Source organism: Dermacentor variabilis, chromosome 8 (assembly GCF_050947875.1).
Source record: "Dermacentor variabilis isolate Ectoservices chromosome 8, ASM5094787v1, whole genome shotgun sequence".
Lineage (NCBI taxonomy): Eukaryota > Metazoa > Arthropoda > Arachnida > Ixodida > Ixodidae > Dermacentor > Dermacentor variabilis.
The window spans coordinates 76,595,126-76,617,804 of record NC_134575.1 but is presented as its reverse complement, the minus strand read 5'-3'; the positions used below and the strand labels follow the sequence as shown (position 1 = coordinate 76,617,804).

Genomic DNA, 22,679 nt, shown 5'->3' with positions numbered 1-22,679 from the left:
TGTGTACGATCACCTTCTTTAAATATCGGAGTCACGTTGGCTGTCTTCCAATCTTCGGGCAGTTTTTGATTATCTAGTGACTATCTAGTGATTATCTCTATCTCTGGAGGACGCTCGCATTTGGCGACGCCTCAAGGGAAACAATTATACATCACCGCATTGGATCTACCTAACACAGACGAGGGACTATAACGACGTCCTCAGCAAAATTTGTAAGCAAAAAGGTACGGTAGACCATACAATATGGGAGTGTGCTGGCTCCCCAGGGGCCAAAGAAAACATTGACATTAGAAAAGCCTGGGAGGCCTTGCTCCAGAGCGAGTCTGAAGACGGCCAGCGTCGAGCAATCCGCCTGGCCGTTGAGCCGTGAAGACTCACCGTCCTCAACTCGCGGGGACTGCTTCGTCCTCCCCCCTTACGTACGTGTAGGTTAAGAGGCGGGCACCCCAGCTCGGTGGAACAATAAAGTTTTCAATCAATCAATCAATCAATCAATCAATCAATCAATCAATCAAAGTTTCTCGTTGGGTTGGCATAGAAATGCTTACGCATACAGAACACATACATTGATCTACGTGTCATTCCAGGGAAGAGACACAGTGGGAAACGGGGTTTCAGGCAACATCATGATGATATAATTATCTCACAGCAAAGCTGGGGCACGCCTTTGGCTTCGCCGGCAGTGACGTCGTTTCTCTCTCCCCGCAGAGCGTGCTCGCAGGGATCTCTCTCCGACTGCGCAATAGGTTGAAAAATGTGTCCCTGTCTTTAATTAAATTAAATGTGCGGCTGGGGTGTCTAACTTGGTAATTGCAGCGCATAACCGCGTCATAAACACTACTGGAATGGGTCCATGACAGCTTCCGCTGTAAAAAAAAACAAATAAATAAACACGGAGTTTGTATCTCGCTGGATAGCTTCTATATATATTAAAGTCTCTTCCGATTATCGACATCTCCTTAATTGTTACCCTGATGCCGGCGAAATGCGCGCGAAGCGACTGTGTATATGTGCAGTTGAACAAATTTGCATGGTGTCATATTTCATGGGTTCGATTTGCCCCTGCAATGGAGATATTTTAAATCAGTTTATTTTTTTCTCATTGAAGAACGACAAATACTCAGTGACACAAAACCAGGTAACCATGTCGGCATAAAAAAGGTTCAATGAGAAGTGCCACATACACAGTGGCACATAGACAGTGAACGAAGCTGGTCCAACGATCGTTTTGAAGCAACTTCCTTAACTATAGCATCAGGTGCGTTACCCATAAAGCCACGGACTACCAAGTGAACCAAGTTTACGTAAAAAAAGCTACCTGCCGATAAACAAACAAGCAGGGACACTGACAAACATGCAGCGAACTTCGAGAAAATCTCGAAGAATGCGAGTTTTATTATAACTGAAATAGTCTGCTCTCGGTTTATCCAGCTAATCCCGCATTTTCTTCCCACAGCACTTGCGCTCGATGCACCTGTCCGCCCGGCAAGAGGAAGTGCACTCTTCTCGGCAACAGGTGCGATTGTATCGATGGGAAGTACTACATGCCTGGTTCCGACGAATGTGTCCAAAATAAAGAGGACTGTAGAATCGGCAGCCCGGTGAGGTAAGTCTCCCATATAAGTCTGTTACGAGCGTGGCAGTGACGTTGAATTTTAAAAAAATTGAAGTTTTGAAGATGAAAAAAGACGATGCCACGTCTGAATGCAAGAAGAGAGAGAGAGCGTAAACTTTTATTTCAAATCAACAAGATTTGAGTCCGGCGTCTTTTTAGTGGGTCTGGGCACCCGCCGCGGACGCGGTTCCGAGACCTCGTCTCGAAGCGGCTTCCTCGGCTCGCTGGAAGGGCCAGAGTTGTGCTGTCAGGTCAGAGCTGAGCAGTGCGGTCATCCAGCGTGACTGGAGGCTGGCGGTGGAAGAGAAGGAGGGGTCAGCACTGCCCGACTTGTTTGTTAGGTTCTGACACTCCCATAACACGTGATTTAGTGTGGCAACCTCGCCACACGATGGGCATCTGTTTGTAGTGTACATGTCTCGATACATGGCGTGCATGAGTCTAGGGTTTCTGTAAGAGTCTGTTTCTAATTGTCTGAAGTGTACAACTTGCGTCCTGTCTAACCTAGCATGAGGGAATGGGTATATGCGTCTTTGTAATTGGTAGTGTGCCGTGATCTCGTGAAAACTGGTCATACGATCCTCCCATGCCCAGATGTTTGCAGTATCCCACGGGGGCTCTTCCTCCGATGCTGCTCAGTGAGTCAGGCCTCGAGCAACGCTGTGAGCCGCTTCGTTGGGGGTGCTCATTCCAGTGTGTGCCGGGATCCATAGCAAATGCCTCCGGTTATCAACGTCGGCCTCTCCCTTGTGTATGGGATGTCGCTGGAGTAACTGATACGCCTCTTGCGAGATGCGCCCATTTGCGAAATTGCGAATTGCCGTTTGCGAGTCGCAGATCACGTATGTAGCTTTGGTTTGTGTGAGGGCCAGTGCTATGGCCGCTTCCTCGGCCGCTTCGGCATGTGCCGTGTTCACGGTGACGCTCATGAGGTGGTTGCCTCGGTGGCCAGTAACTGCCGCCACGAAACTCTTCCTGTCTCGATAGCGGGCTGCGTCGGTGAAGACCGCCTCCTTGTCGTTAGAGTAACTCTTGTTCATTTGTTCTGCCCTGGCTTTACGCCTCCCCGTGTGGTGTTGGGGGTACATGTTGCGAGGCAATGGGGGTACGTATAGTTGCTCACGCCGTGTTGCGAGTGGTATGTGATGCCGAGATTTTCAAGTACGTGTCTGCCCGGGCGGGTCTTGGATAGGTGTTCAAGTTGGGACACTTGTTGCGCCTCCCCGAGTTCTTCGAGCGTATTGTGTAGGCCTAGTTCTAAGAGCTTGGTGGTGCTAACTCCAGGTGCAAGTCCCAAAGCACATTTGTACGCCTTGCGTATGAGCGCGTTGAACTTGTAACCGCAACCGTCCAGTTGTGAAACGCTGCCGTGTACCTTATCGGAGAAATGACGAAGGCTTGTATGAGTCGGATGACGCCGCCTTCGCGCATGCCCACGTGTTTGTTGGTGATGCGTCGAATGAGCTGCATCGTGCTGGTGGCCTTTGCCGTTATCTTGCGAAGTGCTTCGCCATTGCCACGCTTATGCTCTATCATCATTCCTAGTACCCGGATTTTCTCTACTATCGGGATGGGTAGGCCATTTGATACCGTTAATTGGATCTTTTGCTTTTCCAGGGGGGTGTAGCATTTAGGTGGGCGCCCCTTTCTGACTGGTCTATATAGCAGCAGTTCGGATTTTTCGCCCGAGAAGGCGAGTCCCGTGTCCACAAGGTAGTTTTCTACGCATTGGATGACCTGTTGTAAACGTTGCTCGATCGCTCCGTCGCTGCCCGTTGTCGTCCAGATCGTAATATCATCCGTGTATAGCGTGTGATGCAGTCCTTCGATTTGAAACAATCGGTCGGGCAACCCCAGCAGGACGAGGTTGAAGAGCATTGGCGAGATCAACGAGCCCTGCGGGGCGCCCGAGCTGCCGATGTTGATTTGCTCTGACTGTAGTTGCCCCACTCGCATGCGAGCGGTTCTTCCCGTCAGGAAGTCTCGGACGTAGTTGTACGTGCGCAGGCCGAGATTTAGCTTGTCTATTTGTCGCAATATGGCATCGTGGCGAACGTTATCGAAGGCCCTCTTCAGGTCCAGCCCGAGGATGGCTCTCGTCGAGCGCCCCGGATTGTCTATGATTCGGTGTTTTAGTTGCAGAAGGGCGTGTTGCGTGGAGAGATGTCTTCTGAACCCAATCATGGTGTGTGGAAATAAGTCGTTGTCCTCGAGGTAATCCGTGGGTCTATTGAGAAACGCGTGCTCCATTAACTTGCCCACGGAAGACGTGAGGGAGATGGGGCGCAGGTTCTCCAGCTGTAATTTCTTGCCGGGTTTCGGTATCAGTGTGATATTTGCTTCTTTCCATTGCCGGGGTAGCTTGCCGTGCGCCCAACACTCGTTAATGTATTTTGTTAGTTTCTCGATCGACCCGTAATTGAGATTGCGTAGTGCCCTATTGGGTATTCGATCGGGGGCAGGGGCCGACTTGGTGTTCAGCTTTACGAGGGCCGCCTGGATTTCGGCAACGGAGAATTCCTCGTCTAGGGTGGCGTTGCTTTCTCCTGAGTAGTCTGGATATATTTGCGGTGGGGTTTGGGATATGTAAAGGCGTTCCGCATCCCGTAGGAATTGTTCTTCCGTTCCCCCGTAAGCGTGTATGATTTTGTATATGCCTTGCATGTGTGTGGTCTTGGTGTTGGCGGGATCGATCAGGTACCGCAGTATCTGCCACGTCCAACGCGTGGTTAGTTGACCATCCATCTCCGCGCATTTCTCTTCCCATTGTTGATGTTGCAGGTTAAGCGCGTGCTTTTCTATGTCTTTGTTGAGCTGTGATATCCGTTTACGCAGTCTCCTGTTGTGTCTCTGTTGTTTCCATCGGTGCTGCAGGTGAGTTTTGGCTTCCCACATGTGCAGCAACCGGGAGTCTATTGTCTCGAGCCCAGCTGTCGACGGGATCGTTTGCGTCATGCGCTCGATATCCCACCGCAGTTGGTCGGTCCATTGTTCTACATCTTCGATGTCTTCCATCTGTTGCTCATCCCGATGTTTGCGTAGCCGATTCCAGTTGGTGATCTTCATTTGACGACCTGCATTGTGTTCCTGCGGACCGCCTTCTGCTTCTATGGAAATAATGTAGTGATCTCTCCCCAAGTCTTGCATGGTGTTTGTCCAAGTGACTTTGCGTGTGTTGCACGTGAAAGGGTCCGGCGTCGTGTCAGTGCTTACGCTGTTGCCCTGCTTTGTTGGTGCCGCGGGGTCGGTGACCACCTCGAGTCCGGCGTATTGCGCCGTTGCCCATAGATGGGTGCCTTTAGGGTGATCGTGCTTGTAACCCCACGCCGTGTGCGCCGCGTTAAAGTCCCCCCCAATGAACAGCTGTTGCCCCTTGGCGATGTCGATTGCCCGTTTGAAGAGGACATGGAAGCGGTGCTGGCGGCGTCTGGGACTGCTGTAGACGTTGAGTACGAAAATGCTGTTGCGAGTTTTGCGTGGTGGAATTAATTCTACGAGAACGTTTTCGATGTCTCTGATTTTGGTGTCGTGCTCGATAGCTGTGTGCGCTCGCTTGACCAGTGTGGTGACGTTCGGTTTCTCCGCCTTGCCTGTTATAGACTGGTGCCCCGCGAGTTTGGCGGGACCATTCGTTTCCTGGAGTATGATGACGTCTGGGCGTTCGGGGATCGTTTTCAGGTATTGTTGTAAGTGCGCTCGTTTGTTTTGGTAACTTCTGCAGTTCCACTGCCATATCGTGTGTTTTTGTTTCGATGAGTGTCGGGCCATGTTTATATCTTGTTACATGTGTTGCGCCGCTTCCCTATGCGACGGTACGATCGTGCTGTTTGCGGCTTCTAATCTCGACAGTCTGAGGTGAACACTCTCGAGGCTCCGCTGGATGGTACGCGTGATGGACGCGATGATCGTTTCCTCGAGATTGCTTAAGCGAGCCTCGAGTGCATCTATTCGCGCGTCGCGTATTGCTGCGCGCGTGCGCTTGGGTCGTGTTGCCTCTGTAACGGTGGGAGTGGGTCTTCGTTTGGTATCGGGGGACTCGACCTCGTCGTCCTCTATGGGTTCCTCTTCTGTTCCCTGCGTGGCCTGAGTGGTCTGTGAGGGAGTGGGTCTGGGTATAGTGTCGGGGTATACGACTTCCTCGTCCTCTATGGGTTGTTCTTGAGTTTCATGCATGGAATCTGTATCGGTACCGCTCTTCACGGCATGCTGGAGTTTATGTATGAGGTCGTCTTTTGCGCGAATCTGTTTCTGCGTGTGTTCTATTTGCTACTGCAGCGCTTGTATCGCCTGTGTTAATTTAGTTACCTCCGTCTCTGTTTTAGCGGGTACTTTGTCGCCAGCCTTCGCGGTTGGTGCTAGTTTTCCCGTGACCGCATCTGCCCAGCTCACCTTCTCGGTGGTTTCAGTGTCTCTCGTTGAGGTCCTTCTGGGGGTGCGGCTGCGAGACCGGCGTTGCTGCTGCTGCCGTGGGTATGGGGTGCGGCTCCGGGACCGGGAGCGGCCTCGGCTGCGGGTCCTGGATCTCGAGCGCGGCTTGCCGGCGGGGCTTGGCGGCCGCCTCCGCTTCCTCGGCGGCCCTGTGTCGTTCCCATTGCCTCTTTGTCACGACGTAGGGGGTCTTGTACCTTTCGCGGCGCTTGCGATCCGCCGTCATGTGTGTTCCCCCGCACAGCTTGCAACGTGGGGAGCACTGGTGATCGGGGCCTGGGATTCCCTTGATGATTCCCTTCACCGTGTAGTCGAGGGCCGTCTCATAGGCACTAACCTCGTGGCGGCGATCACCGATGGTGATGGCTTCTAATTGTCTGTACTTAGCGGCGTGAGTAGCGTGAGGTGTACTCACGACTATGATGTTTTGGCGGTTGTTGGTGCACACCGTGTCCTCCCCTGCTTCTTGCCCCGGTACGTTGGCCGCCCGGTAAATGGCCGATGCGAGGAGCATGGTTCCAATGGCGGCAACGTCGAGGCCTCCTCTTGGTCGTATCACGACCTTGAAATCACTTCGTGGGAGTAGTGGCATTTTACTGTTCCTGATGACTTGCTGCTTGACGTTACGCTGTCTTTGACGCGAACGCTGTCGGTCGCCGTTCGCTCCCTCGCCGGTGCGGGAGTGGGTTCCGTTCTGGGTGTTGCGTTGCGCGGCCTCGCGGTTGAATTGGGTCTTGTATTGAATGGTGCACCAACCGTTGCCTTGGAGAAACTCTTCAGGGGAGATGTCCTCCCCGTTCACTTGAACTTCCATCACTGCTCCGGCGAAGCGAGCTCCGGCGAGGGTTAGCGTGGAGCTGGTCAAAAGCCTCTGTGATTGGGAAGGAAGTCGTTTCCCACCTTGAATATGGTGCCAGTAGAATCTTGGTGACTTCCTGAATACGCTGGTGTTACATTCATAAGGTGAATGAGCGATAATCAAAGCGAAATTCTTGGAAAACGTAGCCGACGTGGAATGCGTTCGCTCCCTTCGGCGACTGCTTCTTCTTCCAAATGGAAGAAGAAACTATTCGAATTTGCTGTTCTTTTTTCTCCTCATGCGCTCGTTCCGCTCGCGCCTTCTCGGACTTCGTTGTCATCGGTGCGTCACCACATCGGCACTGCGACAGGGCGCCACGCTGCATAGACGGAGTCTGAGCTCTGGTGAAGGCGATGGGGGTCGCACAAAGTCCTCTGGCGGTCGCGGCTGAGCATGACGCTGCGGTCGAATGTTGCACGGCCTCGTGGCACAAAGTACGCGAAAGAAGCAAACGCGCATGTTGCAAGGTGAGGCGCGGTTGCGTCGTCAATGCTTGCGTTGCCGTGGCGCGGACGCCTGAAACCTGAGATGCGTTGAAAATGTGGTCGAGGGACGTGAGATATACGCCCGGTGAGGTGCCGTCGGCGCCTTATTTTCGCGAGTGGTAATGGGTAAACCTCGCGCGCGCCGTTTCGGCGTCACTGCGACCGGAAAGTGCGAAGGGGCCGAGCCGAAGCCCAGGCGAGGCCGTGCGGCGCTCGCAAGCTAACAGGAGCCTGGAAATGGAGACCGTGGACGATGCTGCTCGCCCGGACGAGCCCTCAAGCAGGGGAACGTGGTTTATTCGGAGAAAAGGCCGTTTCACGCCCGACCAAAGCGACGCATCCGCCGTGCGCGAGCCGGCGGGGAGCGGTACGAGGCCCAACCCCCGGCTGGGGAAAAAGCTGGTTGCCAGATCGGTCGAGAAGCAGCTCGCGGAGGTTCCGGAAGGTGCTGAGAAAATTATTATTCGCCAGAAAGCAGGTATCAATCGCATCCTGGAGGAAGTTGGAAGATTGGGCATGCACGTCTACCTGGCCCAGGCAGCCGGGGTCGACCCGGAGGCTGCAGACGAAGACGTACCATCACCAAACCTGACGCAGTAGTCGATCATGATAGCTACGCTAGATGCGGCACGCGCAAGCAAGTACGCTGCGATCACGGCCCTTCGCATCGGTGGATCGATGGTCGAGACAAAGGCGTATATTGCTATGCCGGAAAGCGGAGGAAAAGGAGTGATCCATGACGTCCCGCTGGATGCAACTCTCGAGGAAATTCACGATGCACTTAGAAGAAATAAGAAAAACCCATCGATCATTGGAGTCAGAAGACTTGAGGTGAAATCCAAATCTGTATTGATCCTGTTTGAAGACTGGAAAGTGCCGATGCAAGTTTAGCTCCGATGCTTTCCCACACGCTGCTTCCTATACAACAAAAAATATGAAGTATGCGTCACCTGCGGAAAACTTGGACATCGGGCGGATGTTTGCCCGAACCCCAACGACGTCAGATGTCGGGTGTGCGGAGCCGAAAACCCCGAACCAAATCACAGCTGCGAGCCTCGATGCTTGCTATGCAAGTAAGCCCACCTCCTAGACGACAACAAGTGCCAGAAGATATGTCGCATGCCGTACATCATCAAGAAACAATTATGGAAGAAGAAGATAGAACAAGGGAAGCTCCAGTTGCAAGCCCCATCTCAAGACAAGCCCCAGGCCACCACCTTGGCACCTAGAGAGGACCACCTAGGCAGAGCAAGGGATGCTTCCAGAGACCAGGCGGGGCAGCAGTCGAGAGCGAGATCTAGCTCGAGACCCGGAAGGAGGTCCAATTCGTGGTCCGGAGGAGCCCGCCAGCAGGCTTCAGTCAAGTGGCCTGCTGACCAGGGGCGGGGACCTGCTAACCAGGGCCGGGGACCCGGCATTCCGCCCAGGAACCCCATGGACCCATGGGTAAAAAAGAAGAAAGAGGAAAATACCCACTTGGTAAGCTTCGGTATCAAGGGTTCCCAGGCTGAAAAAGACGAGATTAGCTTATTTAAGAAAGAATTAGAGGAGCAGAAGAAAGCAAACATGAGGTTAGAACGATTGCTGAGGGAAACCCAAAATCAGCTGAGCGCGCTAAAAACAGAGCAGGCACCTGCAAAGGCTCCCGAAAAATGCAACACCCACATCACTCATCCTGCTCCTGTGCCAGCTGCATCTGGTCAGGAGGAAGAGGATATGAATGTGGATTTTACGAGATAACCCCGTTCCAAACGTAATGCGGGGGAGACCGACCCGCTGGCGAGCTGGCAATAGAAAATTGAAACGTGGCTGATGAAAATGGACAAGGAGAACGAAACCACGAAAGCAGGACAGCTACTGAATGGAGGAGCAATTGCGCTATTACAGGCGCAATAGAACCAACAATCTTTCAAGAAAGACGCCCTAAGTACGTCTATGGATACCTTAGGCACGACAATAGCTAGGCTGTGCGAGAAAATCGGAGCCATAGAAGCGATTCTTAATAGAAATGGATCAAAATTCGGTTAAGAAAAATGCCTCCACATTCATTCTGGCAGGGGAATTGTAGGGGGTACCAGAGGAAAAGAGCGTTGCTGCAACAATACCTCGAGCTGCAACAGGAAGCACCCGTAGCCATAGTCCTGCAGGAAACAAGAAAGGCCCCTGTTAGATTATCGGGTTACCAATGCTTTGACAGCGGCAAGGGGGATAAATGCCGAGTCGCCACCTTCGTAAAGCGAAGCATTGCAACCATTGTCCATGATGTCTCCGCCAGCGAGGCAGAAGCTGTGCTCGTTGAGATTATCACAGGGAAGAAAAATAAAGATAGCAAATTCCTGCTGAACGTGTACAGCACACCCAAGCAAAAGAAAATTAGATTCATTACCTCATTCCGCAAGGCACTCAAAGCCGCAGATGGGAGACCTTTCATCATTAAGGGAGACTTCAACGCGGCTCACGAGGAATGGGGATATACATACAGGGACCCTAAAGGCACACGAATATGGGAAGATATGCAAACGCTATGGCTTACTCTACATACTGACCCATGCGTCCCTACGCGCACAGGCAACAGGATAACCAGGGACACAGCACCCGACCTCACGATAAGCCATATGGCGGGAACATTAACATAGAAAAGCACAGGACAAAATCTAGGCAGCGACCACTTTATTATTTCGCTCACGCTAGGAAAAGGCGTCAAAACACGCCTCATTAAACAACCGAAATTAACGGAGTGGGATAAATTCAAAGAGATAAGAAAGGAGGCCTCACTGCTGGACGATATCTACAATATCGACGGGTGGACACACCTCCTTAAAACGCATATAGGGGAAGCGACTACAACTATAGAGGATGAGGACGCACGCCAAGCACTAGACAACAAACTGCAGAACATGTGGAGCCGAAAGAGTAACCTGGAGAAAAGACTCGAGGCACAAAGATGGAACAGGAATATCCGGCGCGAACTAGCCAGACTCAACAAAGAAATAGAAACATATGCGATTAAGCTCAACGAGCAGAATTGGTGCAGCAAGTGCGATGAGATGGAAGTTAATATGAGTCTCTCCAAAACATCGAGCCTTCTCAGACATTTAATCGACCCTAGTAAATGAAAAAGGCAAGCTAGTACAAACCAGGTGAGAGCGAGGCATGGCTTTGTTGGCAGAGATGACGAGCTCATTAGCGAGCTCCAAGAGACTTATCTTGGAAAAGCAGAGATCGAGGTGTTTCAGGACTACGAGGGACCTCCCAATCGAGACCTCGATGCTCCAATCACTACGACAGAGGTTAGAGCAGAGATTTATAACCTCAGATAGAGATCCGCCCCCGCTCCGGACGGGATAACAAACACAGCTGTTCGGAAACTAGACGATGAGTCCATCATTGCATTAACCAAATTTCTGAACCAGGTGTGTGAGAAAGGAGAACTCCCAAAAACATGGAAGCAGGCGGACGCAGTCTTTATTCCCAAGCCAGGCAAAGTACCCGGCTTGAACAACATGCGACCAATCTCCCTCACCCCGTTTGTAGGGAAATTGATGGAGCATGTGATGGACCGGATTTCTACAAGGAACCCTGGACGTCACGGCACACAGCGCACTCTACCTCGGCGGATGCGCGTATAAGAACCCCGTTGCACCCGCTCTCAGTCAGTGGGCACGTCAGCTGGAATCGGATCCGCAATATGGCCAAACCATTTCTTTTTTACATGCAGGTCTGTAACAAATTTTCTACAGTTAAATCTAGTGATCCGTGCTTCATCCAGCTGACGTGCCCTCATAGCTGTTATGTATTTCTTTCTGTTGCGAAAGATTTTCTTTTGTCCCTGTTAATTCTCTGCGGCGATGTTGAGTCGAATCCCGGTCCTACCACTACGGAACTCTTGGCTCAGTTACGGGATGGTCAGAATAACATTCAGAAGAGACTTGACGGAATCGAGTCAAAACTAAAAACAGTTGAAGAATCGGCTTCTTTAATTAAACAACTTACCAGCCAGATCACTGGCCTCGAAAAAACTGTGATATGCTTGGAGCGTAAGCTCATAGACTTGGAGGACCGGAGTCGCCGAAACAACCTGCTTATTTTCGGTGTTCCTGATGATGATGAAACAAATGGTCCTTCAGCGCGTGTGGCGACAATATTTAATGATATTTTAGGTGTTGAAGCCCGTTCAGTTGAAAGAACACACAGAATAGGACGAAAACAGCACGGTAAAACGCGTCCTGTAATTGTAAAATTTTTCGATCACAAAGAAAAGACAAGTGTTTTAAGGAATTCTTACAAATTGAAGGGCAAATCTATTTCAATCTCGGAGGACTTCTCGGCAGCCACTAGGTACAAAAGGAAAATGCTATGGCAGAGTACTTCTGACGCTAGAAGGGCGGGCAAGAACGTGAAACTTGTTTACGACAAAGTTAAGGTCGACGGCGAATGGTTCAACTGGGAAAGCGAACAGAGAAAAATGGTCCTCTCAGGCAGACCCGAAAATGCAGCGGCAGCAAACCAATGAATCGATAAAAATGACACAGGCGGTTTTTTGTGCTTGAACCTGAACGCCCGCAGCATAGTGGGCAAGTCCTCCGAATTTGAAAGCATAATCCTTGCGTACAGGCCGCATATTGTAATTATTACAGAATCATGGCTGCAACCTGATGTCAGTGACAAAGAAATAGCACCTAACGGCTATAAAATCTTCCGTAAAGATAGAATTTCGAGAGGGGGCGGGGTCGCCATCATTTTCCAGGAATCTTTGCCCGTAGAAAGGTTGGCAGACATTCCTGGAGTTGAATGTGTCCTCGCAAAAGTGCATACTGTTAACAACACTTTCATTATCGTGGGATTTTACCGCCCTCCCAACACAGACAGCAGTTTCAGCGACCAACTTAATGAATTTCTCTGCTCATGCAGAGCTTCAGCCTGCAATATACTACTGGGCGGTGATTTTAATTTTCCATCAGTGGTATGGGACGGTGAATTTCCCCAACAAGGTGCACAAATCGCTGAACCATTTGTTGATCTTTTAATGTATCATGACCTAACGCAATTAGTAAAGCAACCTACACGCATACATAACGACTCAGAATCTATCTTGGATCTATCTTGGAGCAGAAGTATGCTTCCTCGGGTTACGGGACTTAGCGTCGTCAACGGCATATCAGATCACAGAATGGTATCTCTTACGATGTGTTTGGGCCATGTCGCTCGGGTTCAGCATGAAAAGCGCTCAGTGCTTGTTTTCTCACAAGCAGATGATGTACACATATTAGATGCTCTGGACTTATCTTTTTCCAACTTTGTTTCCCTCTCCCAGTCTGCTTTATGCTCAGTAGAGGATCTTTGGCTATACTTGAAAGATCTTGTGTTGCAATGCGTGAATAACTTCGTACCGACTAAAGTAATCACTGTCCGCAAAACCCGCCCATGGATAACAAAAGAAATTGTACGCTTGGAACGCAAGGCGAAGAAGACAAGAAAACAACTGCGGAAGCACCCCTCTGAAAGTCACATGCGCAAACTTTCAGCGCTGCGCACTCATTTAAGCCAAAACAGTAAAAAAGCAAAAGACTACTACCACAATGTCACTATGAAACAATTTCTCCTTTCGTCCCCTGCAAAATTCTGGCGGCATTTTTCTTCAAAATCAAAAACCATGCCCACCCTCTGCATTAATGGTGAAACAGTATCGGAGAAATTACAAGTTGCAGAATCGCTCAACAACTGTTCCGTATTTACAGTTGATAACGGTGAAAAACCCATATTTTCCACATTGCAAAGCGTTCCACCTATTAGTAATATTATAATAACGGAAGAAGGTGTTCTAAAGCTTCTACTTAACATTGATACAAAAAAATCTTCTGGCGTCGATGCGATACCCAACACATTCCTATTCCGGTATGCCGAGTGGTGCTCTAAATTCTTATGTGTGATTTTTAATAAGTCGTTACAACTATCCGAGTTGCCTCATGACTGGAAGTTTGGAAAGATTGTTCCAGTGCCAAAAAGAGGAGACCCATCGCTGCTTTCTTCCTATCGACCCATTTCTATACTCTGCACATGTTCCAAACTTCTTGAACACATTATATTTAAACATCTAACAGCTTATCTTGAGCTTCATGGTTTTCTTGACCCCAGGCAGCATGGATTTCGTAAAGGGCTTTCAACTACTACTCAGCTTATAGAAACCATTCATGATTTCGCCGCTATTCTGGATGAGCAAGGGCAAATTGATATTATTTTTCTAGATTTCGAGAAAGCGTTTGACCGGGTATCACATACCAAACTCATGATAAAATTGAAACCTATACTTAAAAATGAGTCCCTTCTTTCTTGGATTCAAGCATACCTTACTTCGAGACGACAAACTGTAAACATAAACGGAACACATTCACGTTCAAGACCTGTACTATCCGGAATCCCACAGGGATCAGTGCTTGGGCCCTTATTTTTCTTAATTTTCATCAATGATATTGCACAGGAATTGCCAGTTAAAATAAAGTTGTTTGCTGACGATTGCGTTTTATATAAAGAAATCCGTAGTCCCGCTGACCAATCGCTGTTAAATACCTCGCTGTCTACAGTGCAATCATGGTGCAGCACATGGCAAATGAAAATCAATGCGAAAAAAACTGTAGCGATGACCGTGACGCGGAAACGACACCCTTTAAACAACCGGTATTCGATCGATGGGCAAATTTTAGACCGCGTGACAAGCTATAAATATTTGGGTGTAGTTATCAGCTAGGATTTAAAATGGAATGAGCACGTGTCATACATAGAAAAGAAAGCCATGCAGAAGCTTGGTTACTTGAGGCGTTGCTTAAGGAATTCACCCCATGAGATAAAGCTACTAGCTTACAAAACTTTCGTCCGCCCGATTCTTGAGTATGGGTCTGTCGTCTGGGATCCACATAGCGATATTAACATAAAAAAGGTGGAAAAAATTCAGAGAAAGGCGATCAGATTTGTATTCAATTCCTTCAGCCGGTATGCATCACCAAGTGCTATGCTCGAAACAGCAGAACTGGTTACCCTGCAAAAACGGCGATTTAAAGAACGATTAAAGTACATGTATCTGCTCTATAATTGAAAATTGAACATCGACAAGGACACGTATACCGAGCCTCTAACTCGTCGATCAACTCGGTCTAGCCGCGCTAAGCAGCTTAAAGATTACTACTGCAAAACAGAAGCCTTTAGAAATTCATATTTTCCCCGAACCATTAGGGAATGGAATGTACTTCCTGCTGCAGTGGTTGCCTGCGACACCATCGAATCATTCTTAAAGCTGCTCAAAGAAATTGTGTAAATGACCGGGGTACATCCCTGCCCTCCTTTCCTTTTTTTCTTTTCTTTTCTGCTTGTCCTTCCACATAGCTGAACGCACGTGTTTTCTGATGCTTCTGCCACGGCTACACATTTTTACACACTACCACATTATATTTGTCTGACAGGATGTATGTTCTGTAATCGTTTACCACGCATGGTTTGCTTATATTATTCTAGTTTAGTTTTTCTGTCTATTAAGTGTTTGTGAACTTGGCGCTAAGAGCAGTTTACATTTTCTTCTGGAATAATTTCACATTTTTAGCGCTAATTGCTACGTTTTCGCAAATGACACGCTGCTTATATTTTCAGATTCAGTGCTATTTCATTTTGCTCACGCTTCACACCTTGTACCCAGTCTTGTTCGTCATGTATGTAACCACTCCTGCTTAAGGCCTCTAACCAGAGGCTGGCAGTAATCTTGAAATAAAATAAATAAACGAGACTGAGCAGGTACATGGAGGAGAATGATCTCTGGCCCCATGAAATGGTTGGATTCAGGCCAGGGCTCCGTACACAAGATGTCATGCTCACTCTTAAGCACGATATCCTAGACCGATACGACTCAACTGACACCAGGGCGATCCTAGATCTCGACCTCACCAAGGCATTTGACAACGTTAGCCATAAGGCTATCTTGGTAGGCCTCGAAGAGGTAGGTGTCGGACACGGGGTAAATGCATACCTCAAAGACTTTCTGTCACAGAGGGAGGCGAATATAAAATTTCTGGGTGTAAAATCCCCTCCCATCACACTTGGGAGCAAGGGAACTCCGCAAGGGTCGGTGCTCTCACCCTTCCTATTCAACATAGCGATGAGGGGTGTCCCGGCAGAACTCAATAGGATTAAATTGATTAAATTTAGCATGTACGCGGATGATATCAACATCTGGGTTAACAGTGGGAGTGACGCAGCCATCGAACTTAAACTACAGATTGCGGCGAATATTGTGGAAGAGTATGCGGCCAGCAGAGGCTTGGCGTGCTAGCCACCGAAATCGGAGCTGTTAATCATTGAGCCAAAACTTCAAAGGGGACACGCTGGAAGCACCAGACCCATCACTCTTTTCGTAAAGGGAAATGAGGACCCAAGGTGAAGTAAATAAGAATTCTGGGCATGTATATCCAGAGAAATGGATGCAACCTCACGACGATCAAAAAGCTAGAAGGATACGCGGCGCAGGTCACGGGCATATTTGGGAAAATTTCGCTCAAAGGCAGGGGCCTCAAAGAGAACAGCCTCCTCAGACTCATGCAAGCCTTCATTACCAGCCGTATAGCGTATGCCACACCGTATCTTGTGTTTAAACGAGAAGAAAAGGATAAAATAGATGCGATAATTAGGAAAAGCGTTAAGAGAGCCCTAGGGCTCCCAGACTCGACCTCGACAGGCCTCCTCCTCAATATGGGGGTTCACAACACGCTAGTTGAACTCACTGACGCAGTACGAGTGTCTCAGTAGGATAGCTTAGGCCAGTCTAAAACAGGGAGCAAAATCATGGAATGGGTAGGAATTCAATGCGACAGGGGTGCCCCGACTGACAAGAAAGACATTCCGTTGGACATGCGTAAACGCTTCCGAATCACCCCCTACGTAAAAATATGCATCCTATCTACAACAAAGAGAGGAGAGCTCACAGGGCCAAGGCTCTAGTGAATAAACTTAAAAACACACCGGCTCATAACGTTGCGTAGTGGATGCCGCTTGCGGCAGAGACGGGGCTGCGGTATCGACGGTGCTTGGTGGCGACGGGTGCGTTAAGATAGCGTGCTCCACGTGCACGAGGGACGCCTATACAGCCGAGGAGGTTGCAGTAGCGCTCGCTTGTGCGGGTACAAAAGCGGGAGTAATATTATGCGATAACAAATTAGCCATCCGAAATATTAACAAAGGAAGAATCTCGGAAGAAGCCTTCCAAATTCTAATAAAAACCCTCCCTGGAGGGACATAACCTTTATTTGGGTACCTGCCCATGAAGAAGTCCCAGGCAACGAAGCCGCTCACCAGCTCGCCCGAGCACTCTACCACCGGGCAACTCTAGAGCAGCCAGTTCCAGGGATGAAAGATAGCATGATCACGTACAGGGAAATTGTCCATCACTACAGAGCCGAAGGAAGAATCTTTCCGCCTCCGCATCGGTCTCTATCTCAGGAGGACGCTCGCATTTGGCGACGCCTCCAGGGAAACAATTATACATCACCACATTGGATATACTTAACACAGACTAGGGACTATAACGACGCCCTCTGCAAAATTTGTAAGCAAAAAGATAGGCTATACCATATAATATGTGAGTGTGCTGGCTCCCCAGGGGCCAAGGAAAACATTGACATTAGAGAAGCCTAGGAGGCCTTGCTCCAGAGCGAGGCTGAAGACGACCAGCGTCGAGCAATCCGCCGGGCCGTTGAGGCCGTGAAGAGTCACCGTCCTCAACTCGCGGGGACTGCTTCGTCCTCCCCCCTTACGTACGTGTAGGTTAAGAGGCGGGCACCCCAGCTCGGTGGAACAATAAAGTTTTCAATCAATCAATCAATCAATCAAAGTCTCTCGTTGGGTTGGCATAGAAATGCTTATGCATATAGAACACATACAGTGATCTACGTGTCATTCCATGGAAGAGACACAGTGGTGAACGGGGTTTCAGGCAACATCATGATGATATAATTATCTCACAGCAAATCTGGGGCGCGCCATTGGTTTCGCCGGCAGTGACGTCGTTTCTCTCTCCCCGCAGAGGGTGCTCGCAGCGATCTCTCTCCGACTGCGCAATAGTTTGAAAAATATGTCCCTGTCTTCGATTAAGTTAAATGTGCGGCCGGGGTCTCTAACTTGGTAATTGCAGCGCATAAGCGCGTCAAAAACACTTTTGGCATGGGTCCGTGACAGCTTCCGCTGTAAGAAAAACAAATAAATAAACACGGAGTTTGTATCTCGCTGGATAGATTCTATATATGTTCAAGTCTCTTCCGATTATCCACAGCTCCTTAATTGTTACCCTGATGCCAGCGAAATGTGCGCGAAGCGACTGTGTATATGTGCAGTTGAACAAATTTGCATGATTCTATATTTCATGTGTTCGATTTGTCCCTTCAATGGAGATATTTTAAATCAGTTTATTTTTTTTCTCATTGAAGAATGGCAAATATTCAGTGACACAAAACCAGGTAACCATGTTGGCATAAAAAAGGTTCAATGAGAAGTGCCGCATACACAGTGGCATATAAACAGTGAACGAAGCTGGTCCAACGATCGTTTTGAAGCCTCTTCCTTAACTATAGCATCCGGTGCGTTACCCATAAAGCCATGGACTACCAAGTGAACCAAGTTGACGTGAAAGAAGCTACCTGCCGATAAACAAACAAGCAGGGACACTGACAAACATGCAGCAAACTTCGAGAAAATCTCGCAGAATGCGAATTTTATTATAACTCAAATAGTCTGCTCTCGGTTTATCCAGCCAATCCCGCATTTTCTTCCCACAGCACTTGCGCTCGATGCACCTGTCCGCCCGGCGAGAGGAAGTGCCACCTTCTCGGCAACATGTGCGATTGTATCGATGGGAAATACTACATGCATGGTTCCGACGAATGTGTCCAAAATAAAGAGGACTGTAGATTCGGCAGCCCGGTGAGGTAAGTGTCCCATACAAGTCTGTTACGAGCGTGGCAGTGACGTTTATTTTTGAAAAATTTAAGTTTTGAAGTTGAAAAAAGACGGTGCCACGTTGAAATGCAAGAAGCGACTATTCCAATTTTCTGTTCTTTTTTCTCCTCATGCGCTCGTTCCGCTCGCGCCTTCTCGGACTTCGTTGTCATCGGTGCGTCACCACATCGGCACTGCGACAGGGCGCCACGCTGCATAGACGGAGTCTGAGCTCTGGTGAAGGCGATGGGGGTCGCACAAAGTCCTTTAGTGGTCGCGGCTGAGCATGACGCTGCGGACGAATGTTGCACGGCCTCGTGGCGCAAAGTGCGCGAAAGAAGCAAACGCGCATGTTGCACTGTGAGGCGCGGTTGTGTCGTCAATGCTTGCGTCGCCGTGGCGGGGACGCCTGAAACGTGAGATGCGTTGAAAATGTGGTCGAGGGACGTGAGATATACGCCTGGTGAGGTGCCGTCGGCGCCTTATTTTCGCGAGTGGTAATGGGTAAACCTCGCGCGCGCCGTTTCGGCGTCATTGCGACCGGAAAGCGCGTGGTGTGGTAGCTCGCCTGGTGATTCGACACGACCGTTCAGGAATCATGAGGGCGATCGCTGGAGACCACTCGAGGCGTACTCGGCCGTGATGGAATTGACTTTGCTCGTGTGGTCCTAGTGATGCATTCATTACAATAGCCCTGAGAGAGAGGAGCCCGGCTGGTGCATAACGCGCTTCTCGGAGTTCGCACGAATCGGCGCGTCATGCGTTTCGGAGTTACTTAGCGGTGAATTACAGAATTACTTAGCGGTGACGGCGCTAGATGGCACCGAGTGTGGGCTCCCGCCATAGGGCACCAGAAAAAAAATTTGGGTGTTGGGCTGCTGAGCACGAGGTCGCGGGATCGAATCCCGGCCACGGCGGCCGCATTTCGATGGGGGCGAAATGCGAAAACACCCGTGTACTTAGATTTAGGTGCATGTTAAAGAACCCCAGGTGGTCGAAATTTCCGGAGTCCTCCACTACGGCGTGCCTCATAATCAGAAAGTGGTTTTGGCACGTAAAACCCCAAATATAATTAGAAAATTTGGTTGCGGGAGTTTGTGGTATTTTTTTTTTCGTTTATTATTGTTTAACCTGGGTAAGCAGTATAATAGGAAGAGCTGGGGGCGCCACCCACCGCTCTGTTCCAAAGGGGACGCTCATAACACTCATCCATCCGCTGAAGCACACGCCACATACACAATAGGTCACGATGATGACACTACGTTGTGCAGCTATATTCATTCTATGGTAAATGCATTACTGTATACAATCATAGTGAGGTGGTTTCTGTCGAATTTTTGTTATTGAAGAGTGATGCACACCGAGTGGACACAAGTTGGTGTCAAAGAGGTTCATTGAAGAGCGGAACAAACACATTGTCACGTACGCCGTTACCCAAGTTTATCGAATAGGTAGTCTTTAACCTTGTTCTCGCATAGCCGGCAAATGCGGCGCCCAGTGACCCAAGTTACCGAAAAAACGGTGAGCAACCAATACAGAGAGAAAAAGGTTGTTCCGGAAAGTACGTGAAGTTTCCTAAGAATGCAAATCGCAATAACGAGAGCTGTATGAAGAGGCCTCCAAAGCGAAACAAAAAGTTCGCTGGCCTTACGCGTTTTCTGCTACAGAGAATGCTGAATTTGAGGGTGTGTCTTTGGGGGGTGATGCCAGGTTGGTGTACATGTGCTTTCGAGAGCATGCTGACGCATAACATCTTGTCCAAGGTGCTTCAAAGCTCATTTCAACGCAAGCTTTTTTTCTATAGCCTGCTAGTGACTGTTATTACTGGGCAAAACGTTGGTGTTGTTCTATACCTGCGAAAATGGACATCGTAAAACCTTTCTAGTAGAGAAATAGCTGGTCCTTCTCGGTCTTTGTAGTACACTAATCTAAGCCCTAATAATGACGACAACAATGTATAGCTAGAAGCACTATTTAAATATGGCCAGGTACCTAGCCAAGCCGCATATATGTGTAGAAAGGCAAACATTATTTCAATATATATGTCACCTATTTCTGCACTGGAGTATGTCAGAATGATCGACTCTCAGATACTGCAGTAAAACAACTAATTACCTCCACAGCAGTGACTGCGCCAGGTGCACGTGTTCAGGCGGTGGTAGAATGTGCATCTGGCCGGACAGCGAGTGTGAGTGCATCAATGGGAGGTACTACCTGCCTGGTTCCAAGCAATGCGTGCGAGATCCTAAAGATTGCGAATCCGGCAGCTCGACAAGGTGAGATCAAAGGAAATTCTAGACTCCTCATTGAAGCTAATAGTGCGGTCGTTTTGCAAAGAACAGTTCCCGAGAATCAATTTTGTAGGTCATTACTATAGTGCACAGTTTCTACTCCACGATCGGGGCCGAGGCAAGACGTCACACTGCAAACGACAGCCGCCATGTGTGGACTTGTCGCCTTTCTCCTTCTGCCCGTAAAAAAGTGCGGCTCTGCATCGCAGTGATCCTGAAGTCCTTTAACTACGTGTTTTGAAATCAGATGCTTCTGGAGAACGGGCCAGTGATAGTCTTTCTGATGAAGTTTGAGTTGCCGTGTTGGCATTTCAATCGTTCACATCAGCACATCCCCTGAAGTTCATCCGATTGCTTCTGCAGCAAAGACAACCTTGCTTTTAAATGAGGTGAAAAAAATTCACCAACGGTTACGATACTCCCTAGTGCGAAATTTTAGCGCAGATATATAGGTGTTTTCAATTCGCTGTATATTGATTGACGCGGACAACCTATCTCGCGCATCACGTTGCAAAGGGGGTTGATGTCTGCCTCACTAATTGGAAGATCGCGAGAAGTGGCGTGCCAGTGACGCGTGGGTGCCATTCACACCAGCCGCCGCAGACAGACTTCCGTTCATGCAGGGCTTCGTTTCCACACAGACGACGCGCGCTACCCTGACGCCATCTCGTAACCATGGGCGCTATAACGTAAAACTATTTCAAAATTTTCTATTCCAGTTCTGCAATCAGCCAACCGCGATTGGTTAACAACTTTTTGGACCACCCCCACTTCACCTATCTGTCACGCGACGTCACAAAAACCGCGATAGCTCCCTATCTGGTATGGAAGACGACGGCGAAGTTCGAAAGAGGCATGTGGGCTTTTATGGGTCCGTCTTTTTCGAAGCTTCCGAGCCTTTTTTTGGTCATCTATTGGTGCATACTTGATATCATCGGATCCGTGAAGACGAGAAGATTCAGCGGATACCTGATTTTGAGGTGGGCCACCCCTTTTTTGGACTTCATTGGAACTTTTGTGTTCACGCCACGTTGGCCGAGAGCTAGCGTCGGGTAGACCTAGCGCGGCATAGCAGCAATGCTTGTTGAAGGGGTAGTGCTCCCGGCGGAGGACTTTACCGAAGAGCTGGGATGGTGGTTCAGCCGAAAATCTAGAGCTACGACGAGGCCTGGATTGGGTGATGGCGGTTCGCCAAGCGAGATGCCTTAACGACGGTGCGCAGGTGAACGGCGCGGAGGCTCGGCAATCAAGAATCGCATTGTGAAGGCGCCGCGCATGCCGCCGATGCCACAAGAACACATCAATATAGTCATTCGCCCACGGGGTGAACTTAATTTGGAGAAAGTTAGCTCTACAGCGGTGGGCAAGGCAATCGTAGAGGCGGCAGGCCTCAGTATTGAGCAGATTAGGGAAGATGTTATTTGCCCTAACTTTATGCAAAATATCTTGGTGCCTAGTACGCCAGAAAGGAGCAACGCTGAATGATATGTGAGACTCAGGTCAATCAGAGTGGCAGACAAGGATTTTGAAGCCAGTGCGTACGAGACGGCCCCACACACTACGTGTGAGAGAGTCATTCGCAATGTAGACGTTATAGATGGCCCCGGAACATTGTTAACGATCGCAATCCGCGGGTTATGGCGGTCAAACGAATCAAAAACACAGGATCAGTTATCATTGTTTTCGATGAGATAAAGGTGCCCAATTCCGTCAGATATGGGCCAACTCTGGTCCGGTGCTTCCTGCATCGAAAGCAGTTGGATGTATGTTATGTGTTTGGCAAGCTTGGACATTGGGCGGACGTCTGTCTGGCACCCGATTGTTTTGAATGCCGAGGATGTGAGGCTCAGAACCCTGAAGAGGATCAAAACTGTGTGCCTTGTTGCAAGCTTTGTGGCGGACGACACCTGACCGCGGATAAACAATGCAGACAACGATACCAGCTTTCCTACGTCGTGCTTGTTCGACGACAGGAGAGAGCCAGGGTGGAGCTAACGGCGGAACAGGAGGCAACCGATATGGTGCAGCTGGTG

The 22,679-nt window shown here is 49.3% G+C and overlaps 1 protein-coding gene across 6 annotated transcripts in view; it reads left to right on the top strand.

Annotated features, from left to right (window-relative positions):
• The window catches only part of LOC142590340 (uncharacterized), a 139,960-nt gene that overhangs the window by 102,194 nt on the left and 15,087 nt on the right, over positions 1-22,679 (top strand). For 3 of the 6 annotated variants that reach the window (XM_075702391.1, XM_075702390.1, XM_075702394.1), the window contains 3 exons: positions 1,457-1,606; positions 18,196-18,345; positions 20,479-20,631. In XM_075702391.1, coding sequence (XP_075558506.1) covers positions 1,457-1,606; positions 18,196-18,345; positions 20,479-20,631 — 453 coding nt within the window. The remainder of the gene's footprint in view (positions 1-1,456; positions 1,607-18,195; positions 18,346-20,478; positions 20,632-22,679) is intronic. The other 3 variants (XM_075702396.1, XM_075702395.1, XM_075702393.1) reach the window with 2 other exon arrangements.